At 46.0% G+C, this 23,612-nt stretch overlaps 1 protein-coding gene across 4 annotated transcripts in view; it reads right to left on the minus strand.

The window, feature by feature from the left end:
• LOC118372748 (septin-4-like) overlaps nt 1–22,610 on the minus strand; it is a 33,734-nt gene extending 11,124 nt beyond the window's left edge. The window contains exons 1-7 of one of the 4 annotated variants that reach the window (XM_052467570.1): nt 15,234–15,336; nt 13,750–13,874; nt 3,210–3,599; nt 2,600–2,783; nt 2,383–2,506; nt 1,166–1,300; nt 392–509 (exon numbers count right to left, since the gene is read on the minus strand). In XM_052467570.1, the coding sequence (XP_052323530.1) occupies nt 392–509; nt 1,166–1,300; nt 2,383–2,506; nt 2,600–2,783; nt 3,210–3,599; nt 13,750–13,851 (1,053 nt within the window). In that variant the 5' untranslated portion in view covers nt 13,852–13,874; nt 15,234–15,336. Of the gene's footprint in view, nt 1–391; nt 510–1,165; nt 1,301–2,382; nt 2,507–2,599; nt 2,784–3,209; nt 3,600–13,749; nt 13,882–15,233; nt 15,337–22,469 lie in introns of those variants that run through there. The other 3 variants (XM_052467569.1, XM_052467572.1, XM_052467571.1) reach the window with 3 other exon arrangements.
• Between the last annotated feature and the right edge of the window lie 1,002 nt (nt 22,611–23,612).

Genomic DNA, 23,612 nt, shown 5'->3' on the forward strand with positions numbered 1-23,612 from the left:
GAGGGAGGGACAGAGAGAAGAATATGGAGGGAGGGACAGAGAGAAGAATATGGAGGGAGGGACAGAGAGAAGAATATGGATGGAGGGACAGAGAGAAGAATATGGAGGGAGGGACAGAGAGAAGAATATGGAGGGAGGGACAGAGAGAAGAATATGGAGGGAGGGACAGAGAGAAGAATATGGAGGGAGGGACAGAGAGAAGAGGAGAACAATAAACGACTGTTTGGAATCCTGTGATTGAGGATGGAGCAAAAGCAAACCCATCAAAACAGTCACCTAGAAATCAAAATGATTTTAGAAACCAATGAACCCTGTCCATTTCTTATTTGCACACACCCACGGTATTCAGACAAGCAGACACAGATAGAAAAGCGAGTTAGAGTGGGCTTGCCTTGAATTTCTTTTTCTTGACCTCGGTGGGTGTGAGTGTGTCTGCCTTGGCCAGGATGGGCACAATGTTGACCTTCTCATGAAGGGCCTTCATAAACTCCACATCCAGAGGCCTCAGACTGAGACATACAAGACAACAAGATATGACATATATTTTTTTTGTGATTTAGCAGACTAAATGACCAGAGCAACATTCAATTAGGGACAACAACTCAACACTGAGAAAACTACCAAAACACACTGTATATGTGGAAACACTGACACAACTTGGATATGGTTAAGAGCTAAAGGGATAATTACGGTAATCCAAATGAAGATAATCCTCATTAACCCATATTTTCAAGGATAGTAGTAGTATCCAATAGTGGTCAGCAGAGGGAGCTATCTCCTTATTACAGGTTTGCAGCAGTGCTTCAATGCTACTGATGGTGCAACTTACACACTGGTGTGAAACAGACCGTAAACTCAGACAAAAGTACCGCATCAGCATTTACCCAAAAGATTGGAGAGAAAGTTTAGTATTGTAGCATCTGCCCTCAAATTGGATAGAACGTTTAGCACCTGCACGAGATGCAGATTTCCCTGGAGGCAGCAGAGCAAGGTGGTTCTAGATTCCAGGGAAACCCAATGCATTTAAAATGCATGGGACATGGTGCAAACCAACATGGTGCATAGTGGAAACCCTATCAGTGGTAGTGAAGGAAGGAAGGTAGAAGGGGAAAGGAAACTAATCTAAGAGTATTGAGACAGAGACGACATGTCGTAGCTGACGTACCCGTGTCCGAAGGGAGAGATGAAGTAGAGGCAGCAGTGGACTCTGTTATCCTGGATGTTCTTCCTGTTCAGTCCACTCTCGTCCCTGAAGTACTGCTCAAACTGCTGGTCGATGTAGTCCGCCACTGACTTCCAGCTAGGGCGGTGGGGGAGACACAGAGACACACCAGCACTGAGGCAATACTGCAGAGACAGCCACCCTACAACCACTAACCATACCAACCCTAACCCACTGACTTCACGCTAGGGCGGTGGGGGAGACACAGAGACACACCAGCACTGAGGCAATACTGCAGAGACAGCCACCCAACAACCACTAACCATACCAACCCTAACCCACTGACTTCACGCTAGGGCGGTGGGGAGACACAGAGACACACCAGCACTGAGGCAATACTGCAGAGACAGCCACCCTACAACCACTAACCATACCAACCCTAACCCACTGACTTCACGCTAGGGCGGTGGGGAGACACAGAGACACACCAGCACTGAGGCAATACTGCAGAGACAGCCACCCTACAACCACTAACCATACCAACCCTAACCCACTGACTTCACGCTAGGGCGGTGGGGAGACACAGAGACACACCAGCACTGAGGCAATACTGCAGAGACAGCCACCCTACAACCACTAACCATACCAACCCTAACCCACTGACTTCACGCTAGGGCGGTGGGGAGACACAGAGACACACCAGCACTGAGGCAATACTGCAGAGACAGCCACCCTACAACCACTAACCATACCAACCCTAACCCACTGACTTCACGCTAGGGCGGTGGGGGAGACACAGAGACACACCAGCACTGAGGCAATACTGCAGAGACAGCCACCCAACAACCACTAACCATACCAACCCTAACCCACTGACTTCACGCTAGGGCGGTGGGGGAGACACAGAGACACACCAGCACTGAGGCAATACTGCAGAGACAGCCACCCAACAACCACTAACCATACCAACCCTAACCCACTGACTTCACGCTAGGGCGGTGGGGGAGACACAGAGACACACCAGCACTGAGGCAATACTGCAGAGACAGCCACCCTACAACCACTAACCATACCAACCCTAACCCACTGACTTCACGCTAGGGCGGTGGGGGAGACAGAGACATCAGTCATTCTCCTACTATATACTGAGCTATACTGCAACTGTACCTCAAACTGACATCAAAGAAGAGTCCTATGGAGGAAGGATGTTTGACATATACCATTCAGTGTTATTGACAGCGTCTCCAAAGCCAGGGGTGTCTACGATGGTGAGCTTCAGCTTGACCCCCTTCTCCTCAATGTCCACTGTGTGTTTAGTGATCTCCACTGTCTGAGTGATCCGCTCTGGAGTTAAAACACACATTTCCTCAGCAGCTGGCCATTTAAAATCATGCATTCATTTATTCAGAAGATGAGACACCAAAATGGCCGCCTCACCCTCAGCGTTGAGTAGCTTCCTGTCCTTGTAGAGGTCTGTGAGGAAGAGGCTGTTGACCAGGGTGGACTTGCCCAGACCAGACTCCCCTGCTACCATCAGGGTGAAGTCAAAGCCCTTCTTGACAGACTTACGGTGCACCTGGTTTGGCAGTGTGGCAAATCCCACATATTCCTTGTCTTGGTCCTAAGAAAGCAGGAGAAACACAAAGAGGCACCATTTTAAACAATCTGCTAAATTCTGGTGACGGCACATTGCGAGTTACAATAATATTTCCAAATAAAAAGGTAACACCTACCACACATAAATACATGTCTTTCAAACTTAAAGCCATTTTACCAGATGTAGGGTATTGAATGAAGCCATTGTCAACACAACAGAACACACTACTGTCTTTGACCAACATCAATTTTCAAAGCGAATGCCACAAGTCATCGGTCAGACACAATCAAAGTTCCCAAGTAAACATCACTGGAAATGGCCTGAACCTGATGCTAGTGCATCTCTGAGGCTAAAGCACATACTATTTAGACTGGAGAGCTGATAACCCAACCCATGTTGCCCATAGTGTTGCCTCTGGTCTCTACACGGTCCCCCTGGCTTGAAGTTTACCTCAGGAAAGTCGTAGGGATCAAAGCGGCCCCAGGGGCTCTTGGGCCTGGTGGGACTGAGGGGAGACTGCATATCATATTGATCCACCATCCCACCTCCACCCAGCTGCAGCCTCCCTACGCACTGGTTGTCTGACTGGGCCCTGCCACCTGCCGTGGGGGGACGCAAAAACGGTGGGGTCCCAGAGGTGGGCGTCCCGGGGGTGTTCGGGGGGCTGTCGCCACCCTCCGCCTCCCTGTCCACCGGGTGGGGGTGCTCATGGTCGGGGCTGTGCTCATAGCTGGGAAGAGGCAGGTGGGGGTGTGGATGGTCCCCGTTGTGGTGGGGGTCTTGTTGCATAATGTTCTCCAACTCAGAGTCTTCAGAGTCGTCCTTGGAATGGCTTGAGTGCTAAGGGGGAGGGGGTCCAGGGAACGGTGCAGGTGGGTGTGTTTTCCGGGTGGGTGGGAGAGGTGATGCAGAGAAGAGTGGACAGAGGGGAGTAAAGGTTGACGCAGGAAGGAGGATAATATAGATCGGAAGGAAAACAAGGAGGAAGGTAACAGGGGCAACATAAGAATCAACAGAAAAGAAGAAAAGTACAGAGTGGTTAGAATCACTGAATGTTTTGATGGAGAGAAGGTACGAGAAACAGAATAAATCATTATTATAAGTGCAAGATAGGCCTAGTTCTCTAGGGGTTAGAGAAGATTTACACTAAGAGACAGTGAGGAAAGAAGATATTGATTGACTGATTCACTAGAGACCACCAGAGAAGCGACAAGATTAACAACATAAGAGAGTAAATATTTGTGCTGATGGGAGGAATGCCGATGTCCATCAAGCTGATAACAAGCACATGGTCCTCCACTAGAGTAGATAACTCGTATCACAATTGTAGTATTCGTATTTTGATAGGATCCCCATTAGCTATTGCTGAAGCAGCAGCTACTCTTCCTGTGGTCCACACAAAACATGACATAACACAGAACATTAATAGACGAGCTCAAGGACAGAACTACATAATTGACCTTCATGAAGTTGTAAGAAATGGGAGGATATATCTTGTTTAAAGTGCAGTGTCGTGGCAGCTGGCTGAAAAGATTCTCCCTGCTCAGCAGATTCAGACTTGGTGGCACCCTATTCCCTATGGACCCTGGTCAAAAGTAGTGCACCATATAATGAATAGGGTGCCATTTGGGACACAAGCTGGGACAACACAATTCAATAGAAGGTACGGTATTGTAGCCACGTGGATGATAAAGAGTGGAGGGAACCGTTTAATGGGTTACATCAGAAGTTCCACCACAGCAGAAGGACAGGAGGCACTGCCAGACTGCACAGATCACAGAAACATGTCGTGACGCCTCATCTGGGTGGCATTTGTGTGCACTTCGCTCTCCACAACCAAATATGGTTTCCATTGATAGAGTAGAGCTAAAGCAAATGAACCTCTTAAGCGATTAATGAACCCTCTTGATTACTAGATGACTACTCAAATTAACTGCTGTAATGCAGTGTGATACAACTTCAAACATTCACGAAAACACACTTTATTACATCAACAAGGACATCACCTAATGGGTGTCTCTCTCGACATACTGGTATACAAAGGAAACCTGATAAAAACCTGTTGGTGTTAAACATGTCACCTCAAATGTCATTTACACAATGACTGATCAATTTGTGGCCCCAAGGTGGTGATTAGTAACAGCACTCTCATTTTCAAATCTACCTAAACCTGTCAATCATAATTATATTTTTTCTTCCCTTCTCTGCTTACCAACAAAGGCAGAGCCCCTGTGTGTAGCTGAACTTGTAAAGGGAATTCTCTCCCCGGAGTTCCCAGACTAGAGACTGGTGCTCATGTTACCACAGCTCTCCCTGTAGTTCCCAGACTAGAGACTGGTGCTCATGTTACCACAGCTCTCCCTGTAGTTCCCAGACTAGAGACTGGTGCTCATGTTACCACAGCTCTCCCTGTAGTTCCCAGACTAGAGACTGGTGCTCATGTTACCACAGCTCTCCCTGTAGTTCCCAGACTAGAGACTGGTGCTCATGTTACCACAGCTCTCCCTGTAGTTCCCAGACTAGAGACTGGTGCTCATGTTACCACAGCTCTCCCTGTAGTTCCCAGACTAGAGACTGGTGCTCATGTTACCACAGATCAGACCCTGCTAGTTCACAGCTCTCCCTAGAGACTAGAGGGTGCTCATGTTACCACAGCTCTCCCTGTAGTTCCCAGACTAGAGACTGGTGCTCATGTTACCACAGATCTCCCTGTAGTTCACAGACTAGAGACGGGTGCTCATGTTACCACAGCTCTCCCTGTAGTTCCCAGACTAGAGACTGGTGCTCATGTTACCACAGCTCTCCCTGTAGTTCCCAGACTAGACTGGTGCTCATGTCACCACAGCTTTCCCTGTAGTTCCCAGACTAGAGACTGGTGCTCATGTTACCACAGCTCTCCCTGTAGTTCCCAGACTAGAGACTGGTGCTCATGTTACCACAGCTCTCCCTGTAGTTCCCAGACTAGAGACTGGTGCTCATGTTACCACAGCTCTCCCTGTAGTTCCCAGACTAGAGACTGGTGCTCATGTTACCACAGCTCTCCCTGGAGTTCCCAGACTAGAGACGGGTGCTCATGTTAGCACAGCTCTCCCTGTAGTTCCCAGACTAGAGACGGGTGCTCATGTTACCACAGCTCTGTAGTTCCCAGACCCTGCTCTCCCTAGTTCCCAGACTAGAGACTGGTGCTCATGTTACCACAGCTCTCCCTGTATTTCCCAGACTAGAGACTGGTGCTCATGTTACCACAGCTCTCCCTGTAGTTCCCAGACTAGTGACTGGTGCTCATGTTACCACAGCTCTCCCTGTAGTTCCCAGACTAGAGACGGGTGCTAATGTTACCACAGCTCTCCCTGTAGTTCCCAGACTAGACTGGTGCTCATGTTACCACAGCTCTCCCCGTAGTTCCCAGACTAGAGATGGGTGCTCATGTTACCACAGCTCTCCCCGTAGTTCCCAGACTAGAGACGGGTGCTAATGTTACCACAGCTCTTCCTGTAGTTCCCAGACTAGAGTGGTGCTCATGTTACCACAGCTCTCCCCGTAGTTCCCAGACTAGAGACGGGTGCTCATGTTACCACAGCTCTCCCTGTAGTTCCCAGACTAGAGACGGGTGCTCATGTTACCACAGCTCTCCCCGTAGTTCCCAGACTAGAGACTGGTGCTAATGTTACCACAGCTCTCCCTGTAGTTCCCAGACTAGAGACGGGTGCTCATGTTACCACAGCTCTCCCTGTAGTTCCCAGACTAGAGACTGGTGCTCATGTTACCACAGCTCTCCCTGTAGTTCCCAGACTAGAGACGGGTGCTCATGTTACCACAGCTCTCCCTGTAGTTCCCAGACTAGAGACTGGTGCTCATGTTACCACAGCTCTCCCTGTAGTTCCCAGACTAGAGACTGGTGCTCATGTTACCACAGCTCTCCCTGTAGTTCCCAGACTAGAGACTGGTGCTCATGTTACCACAGCTCTCCCTGTAGTTCCCAGACTAGAGACTGGTGCTCATGTTACCACAGCTCTCCCTGTAGTTCCCAGACTAGAGACTGGTGCTCATGTTACCACAGCTCTCCCTGTAGTTCCCAGACTAGAGACTGGTGCTCATGTTACCACAGCTCTCCCTGTAGTTCCCAGACTAGAGTTCCCAGACGGGTGCTCATGTTACCACAGCTCTCCCTGTAGTTCCCAGACTAGAGACTGGTGCTCATGTTACCACAGCTCTCCCTGTAGTTCCCAGACTAGAGACTGGTGCTCATGTTACCACAGCTCTCCCTGTAGTTCCCAGACTAGAGACTGGTGCTCATGTTACCATAGATCTCGCTGTAGTTCACAGACTAGAGACTGGTGCTCATGTTACCACAGCTCTCCCTGTAGTTCCCAGACTAGAGTGGTGCTCATGTTACCACAGCTCTCCCTGTAGTTCCCAGACTGGAGACGGGTGCTCATGTTACCACAGCTCTCCCTGTAGTTCCCAGACTAGAGACGGGTGCTCATGTTACCACAGCTCTCCCTGTAGTTCCCAGACTAGAGACTGGTGCTCATGTTACCACAGCTCTCCCTGTAGTTCCCAGACTAGAGACGGGTGCTCATGTTACCACAGCTCTCCCTGTAGTTCCCAGACTAGAGACTGGTGCTCATGTTACCACAGCTCTCCCTGTAGTTCCCAGACTAGAGACTGGTGCTCATGTTACCACAGCTCTCCCTGTAGTTCCCAGACTAGAGACGGGTGCTCATGTTACCACAGCTCTCTCTGCCATGCGCCAGCCTGTGTAAAGAATCACCAGCCTGCTCCACTATAAATAAAATAGTGGTTTTGAAAGGGCTAGGAGGCTGTTTTAGTTCTAAAGGAACAATAGTAAAAAATAGAACAATAGTAAACTGGAGTTATGGTACCATATCTCTGCTCAATAGTGCTCAATATTAAGTTTTGAAAGCGGACATAGAGTCATGATGATACATTGCTGTTCTTCCAGCTTTTTGCTCTGTGAACAGACACACAGCCCATTGGGCCTCCTTTCTTTGGATCAATAGTAAAGCACTCTGAACGTTTTTGCACAAATATCTGGTTCAAACAGGAACTAGTAAACTAGTGAACTACAAAGGGGTTCTAAAGCATGGGGACAATTAACTTAATTTTCATGTACGTGGTTGCCAGTCCTTGGTATGTATGAATCTTAGATTGTCCTTCCACATCGTTCTAAGGATAATAACAGCCGACAGTGGGCTGATTGTGGTTCCATATTTGTTTAACTTTATTTCACTAGGCAAGTCAGTTAAGAACAAATTCTTATTTTCAATGACGGCCTAGGAACAGTGGGTTAACTGCCTTGTTCAGGGGCAGAACGGCATATTTTTACATGGTCAGCTCAGGGATTCGATCTTGCAACCTTTCGGTTACTAGTCCAACACTCTAACCACTAGGCTACCTGCGAGGCAGGTAACAGTGGCAACATAAGAGCACAGCGGTATGAAACATCCTGCCACAACAACACCACTGTATGACACTTAAGAGGGCTTAGGAGGGGGGCGATGGGGATGTCACTGAGAGACCTATACAAATATGTAAAATACTTCAAAGTATTTGAGGTGCACTTGATTTAGCTTAGAATTTTGAACTTTTTGGAATATTTGATTTGTCCCATTCATTGTGCCAGTCCAACTAAATCAAGCACAGCAGCTCAAATATTTGGAAAGTACTTGGCATATTTCTTTGCTTGTTTTTCGAGTTGCTGTGCGTTTTGTTGCCAACCTATTTTGCTACCTGACAACTTTACGGTTTTCACTTTTTAATTACCGTTCATATATTTATTTATTTTTTCCTCAACTTTTTCCACTCCGGACGCTTTATCTGGACACGATTCGTCAGGACCTCCAACAGCCGAAGCTAAGTAGTAACATTAACATGATGCCTACTATTTGTAGTCGCTGTACTCGCCTTACTGTGCTACAAGCCCAGCTTCAGACGCAATCGTTAGGCAAGGGTAATTTCAGTGTAGGAAAGGATGAAACGGCGTCTGTGCCACCAGTAAGTACAGATAGTAGTATAAATCCCCTGGCATAGTCCCCGCAGCCGGACAACTTTCTCACGGTTTCTGGAAGGAAATGCTGTAGGAACGCTCAACCGGTGTCGCTCATTCAGCAGACAGAAACTTTCAACCGGTTTTCCCCATTAAGCAGCGGGTCGGAGTCAGAGGCCGAGTCTTCTCTGGTCTCTACTCCTCCCGTTACGGGGTCTGAGACGCCGAAGCTTCCCACCATTAGCTCTGACAAATTGAAAACTCTAGTCATTGGCGACTCCATTACCCGCAGTATTAGACTTAAAGCGAATCATCCAGCGATCATACACTGTTTACCAGGGGGCATGGCACCCGACGTTAAGGCTAATCTGAAGATGGTGCTGGCTAAAGCTAAAACTGGCGAGTATAGAGATATTGTTATCCACGTCGGCACCAACGATGTTAGGATGAAACAGTCAGAGATCACCAAGCGCAACATAGCTTCTGCGTGCATATCAGCTAGAAAGATGTGTCGGCATCGAGTAATTGTCTCTGGCCCCCTCCCAGTTAGGGGGAGTGTTGAGCTCTACAGCAGAGTCTCACAACTCAATCGCTGGTTGAAAACTGTTTTCTGCCCCTCCCAAAAGATAGAATTTGTAGATAATTGGCCCGCTTTCTGGGACTCACCCACAAACAGGACCAAGCCTGGCCTGCTGAGGAGTGACGGACTCCATCCTAGCTGGAGGGGTGCTCTCATCTTATCTACCAACATAGACAGGGCTCTAGCTCCACAATGAAATAGGGTGCAGGCCAGGCAGCAGGCTGTTAGCCAGACTGCCAGCATAGTGGAGTCTGCCACTAGCACAGTCAGTGTAGTCAGCTCAGCTATCACCATTGAAACCGTGTCTGTGCCTCGACCTAGGTTGGGCAAAACTAAACATGGCGGTGTTCGCCTTAGCAATCTCACTAGGATAAAGACCACCTCCATTCCAGTCATTACTGAAAGAGATCATGATACCTCACATCTCAAAATAGGGCTACTTAATGTTAGATCCCTTACTTCAAAGGCAATTATAGTCAATGAACTAGTCACTGATCATAATCTTGATGTGATTGGCCTGACTGAAACATGGCTTAAGCCTGATGAATTTACTGTTTTAAATGAGGCCTCACCTCCTGGCTACACTAGTGACCATATCCCTCGTGCATCCCGCAAAGGCGGAGGTGTTGCTAACATTTACGATAGCAAATTTCAATTTACAAAAAGAAAAAAGACATTTTCGTCTTTTGAGCTTCTAGTCATGAAATCTATGCAGCCTACTCAATCACTTTTTATAGCTACTGTTTACAGGCCTCCTGGGCCATATACAGCGTTTCTCACTGAGTTCCCTGAATTCCTATCGGACCTTGTAGTCATAGCAGATAACATTCTAATCTTTGGTGACTTTAATATTTACATGGAAAAGTCCACAGACCCACTCCAAAAGGCTTTCGGAGCCATCATCGACTCAGTGGGTTTTGTCCAACATGTCTCTGGACCCACTCACTGTCACAGTCATACGCTGGACCTAGTTTTGTCCCATGGAATAAATGTTGTGGATCTTAATGTTTTTCCTCATAATCCTGGACTATCGGACCACCATACAACGTTTATTACGTTTGCAATTGCAACAAATAATCTGCTCAGACCCCAACCAAGGACCATCAAAGCTCGTGCTATAAATTCACAGACAACACAAAGATTCCTTGATGCCCTTCCAGACTCCCTCTGCCTACCCAAGGACGCCAGAGGACAAAAATCAGTTAACCACCTAACTGAGGATCTCAATGTAATCTTGCGCAATACCCTAGATGCAGTTGCACCCCTAAAAACTAAAAACATTTCTCAGAAGAAACTAGCTCCCTGGTACACAGAAAATACCCGAGCTCTGAAGCAAGCTTCCAGAAAATTGGAACGGAAATGGCGCCACACCAAACTGGAAGTCTTCCGACTAGCTTGGAAAGATGGTACCGTGCAGTACCGAAGAGCCCTTACTGCTGCTCGATCATCCTATTTTTCTAACTTAATTGAGGAAAATAAGAACAATCCGAAATTCCTTTTTGATACTGTCGCAAAGCTAACTAAAAAGCAGCACTCCCCAAGAGAGGATGACTTTCACTTTAGCAGTGATAAATTCATGAACTTCTTTGAGGAAAAGATTATGATTATTAGAAAGCAAATTACGGACTCCTCTTTAAACCTGCGTATTCCTCCAAACCTCAGTTGTCCTGAGTCTGCACAACTCTGCCAGGACCTAGGATCAAGAGAGACGCTCAAGTGTTTTAGTACTATATCTTTTGACACAATGATGAAAATAATCATGGCCTCTAAACCTTCAAGCTGCATACTGGACCCTATTCCAACTAAACTACTGAAAGAGCTGCTTCCTGTGCTTGGCCCTCCTATGTTGAACATAATAAATGGCTCTCTATCCACTGGATGTGTACCAAACTCACTAAAAGTGGCAGTAATAAAGCCTCTCTTGAAAAAGCCAAACCTTGACCCAGAAAATATTAAAAACTATCGGCCTATATCGAATCTTCCATTCCTCTCAAAGATTTTAGAGAAGGCTGTTGCGCAGCAACTCACTGCTTTCCTGAAGACAAACAATGTATACGAAATGCTTCAGTCTGGTTTTAGACCCCATCATAGCACTGAGAAGGCACTTGTGAAGGTGGTAAATGACATTTTAATGGCATCGGACCGAGGCTCTGCATCTGTCCTCGTGCTCCTAGACCTTAGTGCTGCTTTTGATACCATCGATCACCACATTCTTTTGGAGAGATTGGAAACCCAAATTGGTCTACACGGACATGTTCTGGCCTGGTTCAGATCTTATCTGTCGGAAAGATATCAGTTTGTCTCTGTGAATGGTTTGTCCTCTGACAAATCAACTGTAAATTTCGGTGTTCCTCAAGGTTCCGTTTTAGGACCACTATTGTTTTCACAATACATTTTACCTCTTGGGGATGTTATTCGAAAACATAATGTTAACTTTCACTGCTATGCGGATGACACACAGCTGTACATTTCAATGAAACATGGTGAAGCCCCAAAATTGCCCTCGCTAGAAGCATGTGTTTCAGACATAAGGAAGTGGATGGCTGCAAACTTTCTACTATTAAACTCGGACAAAACAGAGATGCTTGTTCTAGGTCCCAAGAAACAAAGAGATCTTCTGTTGAATCTGACAATTAATCTTAATGGTTGTACAGTCGTCTCAAATAAAACTGAAGGACCTCGGCGTTACTCTGGACCCTGATCTCTCTTTTGAAGAACATATCAAGACCATTTCGAGGACAGCTTTTTTCCATCTACGTAATATTGCAAAAATCAGAAACTTTCTGTCCAAAAATGATGCAGAAAAATTAATCCATGCTTTTGTCACTTCTAGGTTAGACTACTGCAATGCTCTACTTTCCGGCTACCCGGATAAAGCACTAAATAAACTTCAGTTAGTGCTAAATACGGCTGCTAGAATCCTGACTAGAACCTAAAAATTTGATCATATTACTCCAGTGCTAGCCTCTCTACACTGGCTTCCTTTCAAAGCAAGGGCTGATTTTAAGGTTTTACTGCTAACCTACAAAGCATTACATGGGCTTGCTCCTACCTATCTCTCTGATTTGGTCCTGCCGTACATACCTACACGTACGCTACGGTCACAAGACGCAGGCCTCCTAATTGTCCCTAGAATTTCTAAGCAAACAGCTGGAGGCAGGGCTTTCTCCTATAGAGCTCCATTTTTATGGAACGGTCTGCCTACCCATGTCAGAGAAGCAAACTCGGTCTCAACCTTTAAGTCTTTACTGAAGACTCATCTCTTCAGTGGGTCATATGATTGAGTGTAGTCTGGCCCAGGAGTGGAAGGGTGAACGGAAAGGCTCTGGAGCAACGAACCGCCCTTGCTGTCTCTGCCTGGCCGGTTCCCCTCTTTCCACTGGGATTCTCTGCCTCTAACCCTATTACAGGGGCTGAGTCACTGGCTTACTGGGGCTCTCTCATGCCGTCCCTGCAGGGGGTGCGTCACCTGAGTGGGTTGATTCACTGTTGTGGTCATCCTGTCTGGGTTGGCGCCCCCCCCCCTCCCACTTGGGCTGTGCCGTGGCGGAGATCTTTGTGGGCTATACTCAGCCTTGTCTCAGGATGGTAAGTTGGTGGTTGAAGATATCCCTCTAGTGGTGTGGGGGCTGTGCTTTGGCAAAATGGGTGGGGTTATATCCTTCCTGTTTGGCCCTGTCTGGGGGTGTCCTCGGATGGGGCCACAGTGTCTCCTGTCCCCTCCTGTCTCAGCCTCCAGTATTTATGCTGCAGTAGTTTGTGTCGGGGGGCTAGGGTCAGTTTGTTATATCTGGAGTACCCCTCCTGTCCTAATTCGGTGTCCTGTGTGAATCTAAGTGTGCGTTCTCTAATTCTCTCCTTCTTTCTTTCTCTCTCTCGGAGGACCTGAGCCCTAGGACCATGCCCCAGGACTACCTGACATGATGACTCCTTGCTGTCCCCAGTCCACCTGGCCATGCTGCTGCTCCAGTTTCAACTGACCTGAGCCCTAGGACCATGCCCCAGGACTACCTGACATGATGACTCCTTGCTGTCCCCAGTCCACCTGGCCATGCTGCTGCTCCAGTTTCAACTGTTCTGCCTTGTTATTATTCGACCATGCTGGTCATTTATGAACATTTGAACATCTTGGCCATGTTCTGTTATAATCTCCACCCAGCACAGCCAGAAGAGGACTGGCCACCCCACATAGCCTGGTTCCTCTCTAGGTTTCTTCCTAGGTTTTGGCCTTTCTATGGAGTTTTTCCTAGCCACCGTGCTTCTACACCTGCATTGCTTGCTGTTTGGGGTTTTAGGCTGGGTTTCTGTACAGCACTTTGAGATATCAGCTGATGTACGAAGGGCTATATAAATAAATTTGATTTGATGACTTGACCCATATCTGGTCTGTTCACTGGTACCTGTTCGGGCTGATGGTGGTGGTCCCTGGTGTGGCCAGGGGATGGCGGGGCAGAGTCCTGGTCATCTGATGATGAGTGAGCCTCACGGTCACTGTCCTCCATTGCTACTGGGGCTACAGTGCACTCTGCCATCTCCAACCAGGAGGGAACATGTATTTGGAGTAGAGAGGGGCGGGGCAAGGAGTAGGGGCAACAGGGAAGTAAGGATTGGAAGGACCAAACAGAACGAGGCATGGAGAATGGGGATGAAGGAAGTGGAAGGATAGGTTGGCGTGACAACAGGATAGCGTTGCGTGATGGTGTTTTGTGTAGAACAGACCAATACAAAAGGGTTGAAAGAAAAAATAAATCATAATAAATAAATGAAATGATTAAATAAACTTGAATGAAATGAACAACGAGTGTGTAGTGAGACACAGACGTCTGGATCCAGCTGTAGAAAATGACATGGCTGTTGGATGCCAGAGTAAGCAACATGGCTGTCCACTGGAGTAGCCCACAGGGTGATTGAGTTGTATTCAGAGTGGTGTGTGGAAAGAATTGTTTCAGCAATGTCCAGAAATAATGTTGGTATGGGCAGGGATCTATTCTGTCTGGTCATTCCACTCCAGCAGTAATCTCAGCCTAATGTTGTTTATTTGTCCAGCTGCACTTAGTTTAACTGATTCTGATTTCTTCCCATTCAGTGGGTCCAACAAAGCACTGTTACTGAAGCAGATGAAATTAACTGATCCGGCTGCAGTTGCATTAGGTAGAGTGGAAATGTCTTTACTGAAAATAAAAGCTGAAATACACATGCATACAAACACTCAAAGTTCACAGCAAGGCCATGCAGGGTTTTCAAGACAAGGTTTTCCAAGTCACCCAACAAGGTTTTCAAAGTCATCCCAACAAGGTTTTCAAAGTCATCCCAACAAGGTTTTAATTACACAGGGATTGGGATTAGGAGCAGAGAGGACAGAGAGGAAAGGAAATTAATAGTCTCACAGATTAGAGGACAATTGACCTGTTTTCCTCTGGTCTGCTTTTCTCTGACCAAGCCACATGGATCAATGTCCAATCTATTGCCCAACATGGACGACCCACCGCGTGACCCAGTTAACAGGGTCCCAGGTCAATAACAACCAACACTAGCAACTCTGGAGCAGAGATGTGTGTGGAATGGTTTTCAGATCAAACATTTCTAAATCTTTTACTTGCCACACAGAGAGGATAATTGTCAGATTCTGAACACTTCTCTGCTCTACCATTTAAAAACCTGAAGGACAAGTCTGATTGATGACATATATCTAAAGATAATGCAGTCTTTGTAATCAATCTTTAAACAATTAAACGACAATCCAAACTTACAAAAAAGTTTACTTTATAAGAAATGCACTAATCCTGGGTGTACTCCAACTAGACTACATTTTTATGATGTCCTTAACTAAAAGAAAACTCACCAGACTCAATTTTAAAAAATCATCTTCAGAACAATAACTCACCTGTTCTCCTGCAGTACCTCACCTGTGTTACCCTGTATGAGATGTAACAGCCTTGCTCTCTTGCCTCCTCTCAACCAGCTCTTCATGCCCTCACCGGGAAATGGTCCGGAGTGCCCAGCATCCCCTACCTATATACCCCCTCTGAACCAGGACACTGTGTCCTTCAGCCCCATCGAGCTGCCTGGCTGTCCCACCGCCCCGGGGCTCCTAGTCCTATCAGCCACATAGACATGAAATCCATCCACGGCCCACGCACCCATCACGGTTCACAGGATCAGGCTGTCCAAACCACACCATCCCAATAACACCCATTTTCTAACTTTTGAGGCCACTCATCTCTGGTTACACTGCCTGAAAAGCCCAGGTGTATCAGTTGGGCTGTCAGGCACTGGATTGTGTGATTATCTTTAGCATTAAAGTCTTAGGAGACCGCAGCCACAGCTGAAAGGATTTAAGGGATGATGATCAAGGAATTTCCCTGTAGATGGATGGAACTCTCCTCTCTTTACCCGCCTGTATGGCTGGCTGCCTCGCTTCCAAAAGAACACTGTCTCATGAGGTCTTTATTCAATAGTTTGACATAAAGTGAGAAGAAAAGAGATGGCATATCAAGGGAGGGAGAGAGAGAAAACAGATAGAAACCAATAGTGAGAGGAGAGAGATAAAGAGAGAGATAAAGAGGAGGAATCTCAGATTATACTGAATATAAGAGCCTTTATCACAGACAGCAAAACAATAGTGGTAGTGACGTTCAGGCAGCAGAGTTGGACTGGTGACATCACCCAGTCAGTCAGCCTGGGCAGCACGTCCATCAGGGCTACTTGGCATGCCTGGCACAGAGTACTCTGGAGTGGGTTAACCTTGGGATTACTGCCCCCCTTTCACCCTCTTGCATTGCTGCAGGATATGAGGATGGAGGGAGGAGAGAGGGCGAACAGGATCATTTATCCTGCTCTCTGTTAATGAACAGCTCAATCTAGAGAGGTAGGGTAGCATCAGTCGCAAATACAGTTCCAAGTGTTTCGTCACCCACGCATGCTTTCCTTCTGAGCCTTCATCTCCCTTCTCCTGATTCTCTACCATGTCCCAAGTGTGTACTTGTTCACTTGCCTTCATGGGAGACACACATACACTAATGACTTTACAGAGTTATGCATTGAACTGCTGCAACCTCCCTAACATAACACTAGGCCTATTACGCAGCTGTGTTTAGAATTATTCCATCCATTTCTCTCATGTACGTACAGTGCTTTGTTGGGAAAATACGTTGGACATTTATTTCTCATGGGACTTTCCATTAGATCACTTTGATGTGCTTATCATGGGTTCAACATAATAAGACAACCTCAAATCCTTCAGAAAGAAAGGAAGGGAGAGCAGATTACATACAGTCATACATACAGTCATACATACAGTCAGAGAGAATCAGTCAAACTGAATTCATCGAAACTAACAAGAATAGACAAAGAGGCTGTCATAATGAAAATGATAGTCACGTTGACCAAAATTTGTCTTGGTAAATTAAGTCACATAAATTAAGTCATAAATTAAGTCTACTGTTTACATCTTCATTTAACTTCTCATTCCATTGCATTGCTTTGGATTTAGTCACACTATTCCTGAGAAAAGGAGCGGAGAAATCTAAAGCATACAGTCAGAAACAAATGAGGCTATATATCTGAACGCTCTCTTGACGTACTCCTGAAACAACCCAGTCAGCCAACAGGGCTACAGCTGAGCATCTGAACTCAACATAGTTCCAGAGGCTGATGCACCAATAAGCTTAGGAAAAGACACTGTCGACTAGCTATAAAACACCCAACCTATGGTGGAGCTGAGCCAGACCAACACAGAAATCACACCACAGGAAACTAATATAATGACACCTCCAGTAAGATTAGCCTGGTGGTCTCATATGCTGTTCGGAGGAGGTCTGAGTACCTGTCACTGCAATGCAGACAGCATTATCAATGCCCTTATTCACCTTAGGCATGCAACTCAAACTATCTAGTCGTACAGTGCCTTCGGAAAGTATTCAGACCCCTTGACTTTTTCAAAATGTTTAGGTTACAGCCTTATTCTAAAAGGTATTAGATTGTTGTTGTTTTTTTTACCTCAATCTACACACAATACCCCATAATGACAAAGAAAAATAGGTTTTTATAAATGGCTAAAAACAGAAATATCACATTTACATAAGTATTCAGACCATTTACTCAGTACTTTGTTGAAGCACCTTTGGCAGTGATTACAGTCTCAAGTCTTCTTGGGTATGATGCTACAAGCTTGGGACACTTGTATTTGGGGAGTTTCTCCCATTCTTCTCTGCAGATCCTCTCAAGCTCGATGTGACCTCTCAAGTCACATTGGATGGGGAGTGTTGGGGCACAGCGATTTTCAGGTCTCTCCAGAGATGGTTGATCGGTTCAAGTCAGGGCTCTGACTGGGCCACTCAATGACATTGTCCCGAAGCCACTCATTGTTGTCGTTGTCCTGTTGGAAGGTGAGCACTCTGGAGCAGGTTTTCATCAAGGATCTCTCTGACTTTGCTCCGTTCATCTTTGCCTCGATCCCGACTAGTCTCCCAGGACCCTGCCAATGAAAAACCTCCCCACAGCATGATGCTGCCACCACCATGCTTCACCATAGGGATGGTGCTTTGTTTCCTCCAGACGTGACACTTGGCATTCAGGCCAAAGAGTTCAATATTGGTTTCATCAGACCAGAGAATCTTGTTTCTCATGGACAGAGTCTTCATGTATCTTTTGGCAAACTCCAAGCAGGCTGTAATGTGCCTTTTACTGAGGAGTGGCTTCCGTCTGGTCACTCTACCATAAAGGCCTGATTGGTAGAGTGATGCAGAGATGGTTGTTCTCCCATCTCCACAGAGAAACCCTCCCTGACCAAGGCCCTTCTCCCCCGATTGCGCAGTTAGGCGGGGCGGCCAGCTCTAGGAAGAGTCTTGGTGGTCCCAAACTTCTTCCATCTAAGAATGATGGAGGTCACAGTGTTCTTGGGGACCTTCAGTGCTGCAGAAATGTTTTGATACTCTTCCCCAGATCTGTGCCTCGACACAATCCGGTCTCGGAGCTCTATGAACAATTTCTTCGACCTCGTGGCTTGGTTTTTGCTCTGACATGCACTGTCAACTGTGGGACCTTATAGACTGGTGTGTGCCTTTACAAATCATATCCAATCAATTGAATGTATCACAGGTGGACTCCAATCAAGTTGTAGAAACATCTCAAGGATGATCAATGGAAACAGAATGCACCAGAGCTAAACTTTAGAGTCTCATAGAAATTATTTTATTATTGGCTAAAATTTCTTAAAACCTGTTTAGGCTTTGTCATTATGGGGTATTGTGTGTAGATTGCTGAGGATTTTATTGTATTTAATCCATTTTAGAATAAGGCTATAGTCAAGGGGTCTGAATACTTTCCGAATGCACTGTATATAGTGCAGTCAGTGCATACCAACCAGATGAAACCAGAAAGTTTCTGGTTCAAGTCCAAGGTGGCCAGCCCCTTGAGCAATATCTAAGGCACTTAACTGCAAAATACTTCCACAGATGTTGTGGAAAACTCAACAGCTGCAGTCAGAAACGTGTAGTATGTCAGCTGTTTATGATTTGTATGAAGGTTTGTGATCTTGTGATCTTATCTTAAAAGTTTCATTCCACAGATTTTACAGAGCAGTCAGTCCAACACAACAAAATATTTCTCTGCTCTAAAGAAAATGTCATGGGTAAAAATCTCTACAGTACAGAATCAGACATCTCAGCCAGGCAATGTCCTGTCACAATAACTACACGTGACAACAATTGGTGATCTCAAACTTTTCTATCTGTATAGTTCAGGTCATTACGAATAACAACATGCCATAATGAAGCCAGCATATAACAATTTCACTCTGGTCCGTAGCGGTGCACATGATGCATTTTACTCTGGTCCGTAGTGGTGCACATGATGCATTTCACTCTGGTCCGTAGCGGTGCACATGATGCATTTTACTCTGGTCCGTAGCGGTGCACATGATGCATTTTACTCTGGTCCGTAGCGGTGCACATGATGCATTTCACTCTGGTCCGTAGCGGTGCACATGATGCATTTTACTCTGGTCCGTAGCGGTGCACATGATGCATTTTACTCTGGTCCGTAGCGGTGCACATGATGCATTTCACTCTGGTCCGTAGTGGTGCACATGATGCATTTCACTCTGGTCCGTAGCGGTGCACATGATGCATTTTACTCTGGTCCGTAGCGGTGCACATGATGCATTTCACTCTGGTCCGTAGCGGTGCACATGATGCATTTTACTCTGCACCCACTTTTGTGGAAGGTACTTAATACTCTTTAATGAGTTGTTATAAGCTCTTTTGAATGGCATGTTATGGGGTTCCATCACATGCTTATTGAAGAATCTAATGTTCACCTTTAGGAGGGTACTTCAATCAACTCACTGTCTGTCTGCCCTCAAAGGGCCCATTGTCAACATACCACCAACTAAATCCAAAAAAGGGGAAGAAATGATGGGTTGTGGGAACAAACTTTTTCCCCCTGACTGATGGACTAAAAGGTGGATGGTTGGTTAGACTATATAATACAGTCTCAGAGAAACAATAAAAGGACATGAAACCAAATTGAACATAACAGTAGTTGTGGTCGGCAACAATACCCTGCTTTGTTACTGATTGAGCGAGGTAGAGGGTTGACCTACCACTGTGCTGACCTGCCACTGTGCTGACCTGCCACTGTGCTGACCTGCCACTGTGCTGACCTGCCACTGTGCTGACCTGCCACTGTGCTGACCTGCCACTGTGCTGACCTGCCACTGTGTTGACCTGCCACTGTGCTGACCTGCCACTGTGCTGACCTGCCACTGTGCTGACCTGCCACTGTGCTGACCTGCCACTGTGTTGACCTGCCACTGTGTTGACCTGCCACTGTGTTGACCTGCCACTGTGTTGAGAGATGAGGAGGAGTAGCATGTAATGTTGCACTCAGGGGACCAGGCAGCTAAGTGCTTTACATAGGACATGGTGTGTGTGTGGAAGGTTAACGATTATTGTCGCAAGTCTTTTCCTGGAAACAGAACCGAGAAATGTCCCTTTAGATAGGCCAGCTGCAAAGTCAAAATTGTCTATATCGTAAAAATGTATAGAAACAAAAATGTGCTTTTTGGTCTTAAAGGTTAGGGTTAGGGCATTAGGGTGTGTGGTTACGGTTAAGATCAGATTTTATGACTTTGTGGCTGTGCCAGCTATTGACCACTCTGCAGAACTGCCTCTAGATTCATAACGAAAAACGCCAACCTGCGTGTGTGCAGACATGGGAATTGCTATCACAAGCCCCAGAGAGCCATAAGAAAAACTGTACAGCATGTTGTTATTGACCTGGTGTGATGAAAACACATTTCTACTGCAGGAAATTCAAATGTCAGCCTAGTTATTTGTATCTACTAAAACTACAGTATGGTAATTATGGTGTTATCATTCAATGTCCGGTTGTGAAAACAACCTTATTAAGTGGGAGTATAGTCATAGACTGGGCATTTACTTCAGAACATGTTCATTTCCCCTCCTTCTGGAGGTTGCGCTTTATTGAAAGGAGAGGCTTCAACGCCCCTGTGAAATCCAAACTGTATTTTACTGGGATGTTCTGCAGACTAGACGGGTGGCCAATGGGGCATCTCCCAAGTCCTGCGAGTCTGTTGTGACACATTCAAACATACAGTAGACTCAGAACATCCAAACAACATCTAAATATAATGAGTTCTTGTTCTGTGGGATTCACCTATAAACACTCATTTTGGAACATAGGCTCTTACCCCAATCTCATTTATGAGCGAATTCCCTTTATAATGTAATGTTTAATGCACATTGTGGAGTGTTTGGTTTAATGTTTGAGTAGAACACCAGTGAGGTTCACCCTTGTGGCTTACCCAGGTGCAGGTGGTGATGCAGTGAGCACGTGTGCTTTTCTCTGCTCTATGTGAATGCTGTGGTTGTTTAGATCAGCACAGCAGGGCTCTGTGTGTCTGAGTGAGACTGGGCTATTAACGAGACAGAATGGAGAGATGGAGAGAGCGAGAGAGGCAGGAAGGCAGAGAGATAGATGGGGGAGAGGAGAGGAGAGCTGCCAATACATACACACACACAGATCTGCCAGAACAGCCAAAGGGAAGTCAGGTGCTCATCTTAGTTGTCATACATACAGAGGGGGCCATGGAGTGTATAAAGTATTGTAATCAGTAACATAACTTTCGGATTACCCAAACTCAGTAACGTAATCTGATTATTTACATTTGGATTACTTTCCCTTTAAAAAGGGATTAGAAGACAAAAGCTATTCATCAGACACATTTGGTGTGTCATCATAGTGATCTCTGAGACTTAAAACCTTTTTAAATGCAGAATTGAATGTTGAGAAAACAGAAAGGTGTCAACGTATTTTTTCAAACAACCTTTCTGAATTTAAAATAATCCAAGAAATAATCAGCTAGTTTTGCAAAAGTATCTAATCTGATTACAATTTTTTTTTTTTTATTGTAAATCCGATTACATGTAATCAGTTACTCCCCAACCCTGGAAATACCCATATTGACTACAGTACATCTACAGTAGACTGGTGCTCTAAGACTTGAGCAAAATGCCATTCAACTGACACTATCAGACAGGCAGAGAGCCCCAGTGCCCCAGTTAATAACATCTGCACTGCTGCAGCAGGTAGGCTAACTCTCCAAATCCAATACACTCACAGTGCATTCAGCTGTTACTACATCTAATCAACATTGACATCCCTATGGAAACCTGATGGTTCCCCTCTCACAACAGGCAACAAGCACCCAACAATAACACATGGTAACAACAACCAACATGTGTTTACAGTAATAGGAAGCCATGCATATCAAACCAAACACTTCACAGTATAAAGCTGAGTTGAGAAAAAAAAGATCAAGCCTAATGCAGAATTATGTTCACACAGAGAACACACACAGACTGATATTTATACCAAACTGACTGAATGCAACTTGTAGTGTTGTGTTGCAGACTGTGTGATATAGTGGTGAACTTCAAGTATATACTCAGGGGAGAAGCTGGCAATGCTGACAAGACAAATAGTTTCATTACAATACTCTAGCAGAGAATGAAGAAGTAAACACTACACACCATTAACTCACTCACTCTCACACATATTTATGCAGAGTGCAACAGACAAACACAACAACACATACCTCGTAGTCGCTGTTTGTTTCAGAGTTTGCTGCCATTTTCTCCTTTAGGACCACAACGACATGCAAATAAAAGCCCCCAATAACAACAGACAGATCAGAGGAGGAGGAGACAGTAAACAGGCCTTGAAAAGCTCCTCCGTCCTGCGGTCACATCACCTCTCGCAGAATACACCTCATTACATAAACACACCCATTTTTCCTACCCTCATCCAATCAATTGATATCAAATCCGCATAACCAGACCCCTTGCTACAGACTTTAGGGCTCTGTTTTGCATAGACATGCCCCTTGACTCATTGCCAACCACTCTGTGTGGTGTATATTTGAATAATCCCACCCCTTTCTCAGTTCTGACCACAGTATGCAGCCCATGCAGATTAGATGCAGATTTAGCAGTAGCGATGTCCTCTCCCTCCTTCCTTCAGGAGAGATGCTGCACTGTTGGAAGCTTTACAACATCTGCCCTGTCGCCTTTTAAACAAGCCCATGCTGTCCTCATTCTACACAGCCACAGCTGTGCTCCACAATGCACACACAGATGTTGTGCATGCATGTGCATCCACGTGCACACACACACACTCTTGTGTCACTAATAGTCAAACTGTCAGGAAGGAAGAGTTTAATTTAAGCACAGCTCATCCCTTAGTGCTCACACAGGCTGCAGGCGCCTCCTGCTCTGGCACCACTCTCTGCCCCCGTCCAACCCCCCTAGCTTCTCAGCTGCCAGTACCAGGGCCAGACTGGTACTGCAGCAGGGCAGAAGAGTCTTTCCAGTGTGTGTGTGTGTGTGTGTGTGTGTGTGCGCGCGCGCATGTCACAGGCATCTGTGAGGGGACAGGGCATACTGCACAAAGGGATGCACACACTCAAATACTTTTTTAAAATTGGAAGATCCATAAAAATACATGTCTGCAATGTGGACACAATGCAAACACACAAAGAGGCTTTAGTCAGTCACCGTACTGGGCCATAGTACAAAGAGTTCCCATAATCTGGCTGGGAGGGTACACGTCGCTTGCCCAGTAATAATAACTCATTCTTAGGGAATTAGGTTTTTGTGATTATGCTATTCCCTCCCATTTTACAGCCAGGTTTAAAGTCAAATGAATGGGAACAGCAGAAAGACTGAGATGGTCTCATAGG

Source organism: Oncorhynchus keta, chromosome 18 (assembly GCF_023373465.1).
Source record: "Oncorhynchus keta strain PuntledgeMale-10-30-2019 chromosome 18, Oket_V2, whole genome shotgun sequence".
Taxonomy (NCBI): Eukaryota; Metazoa; Chordata; class Actinopteri; order Salmoniformes; family Salmonidae; genus Oncorhynchus; species Oncorhynchus keta.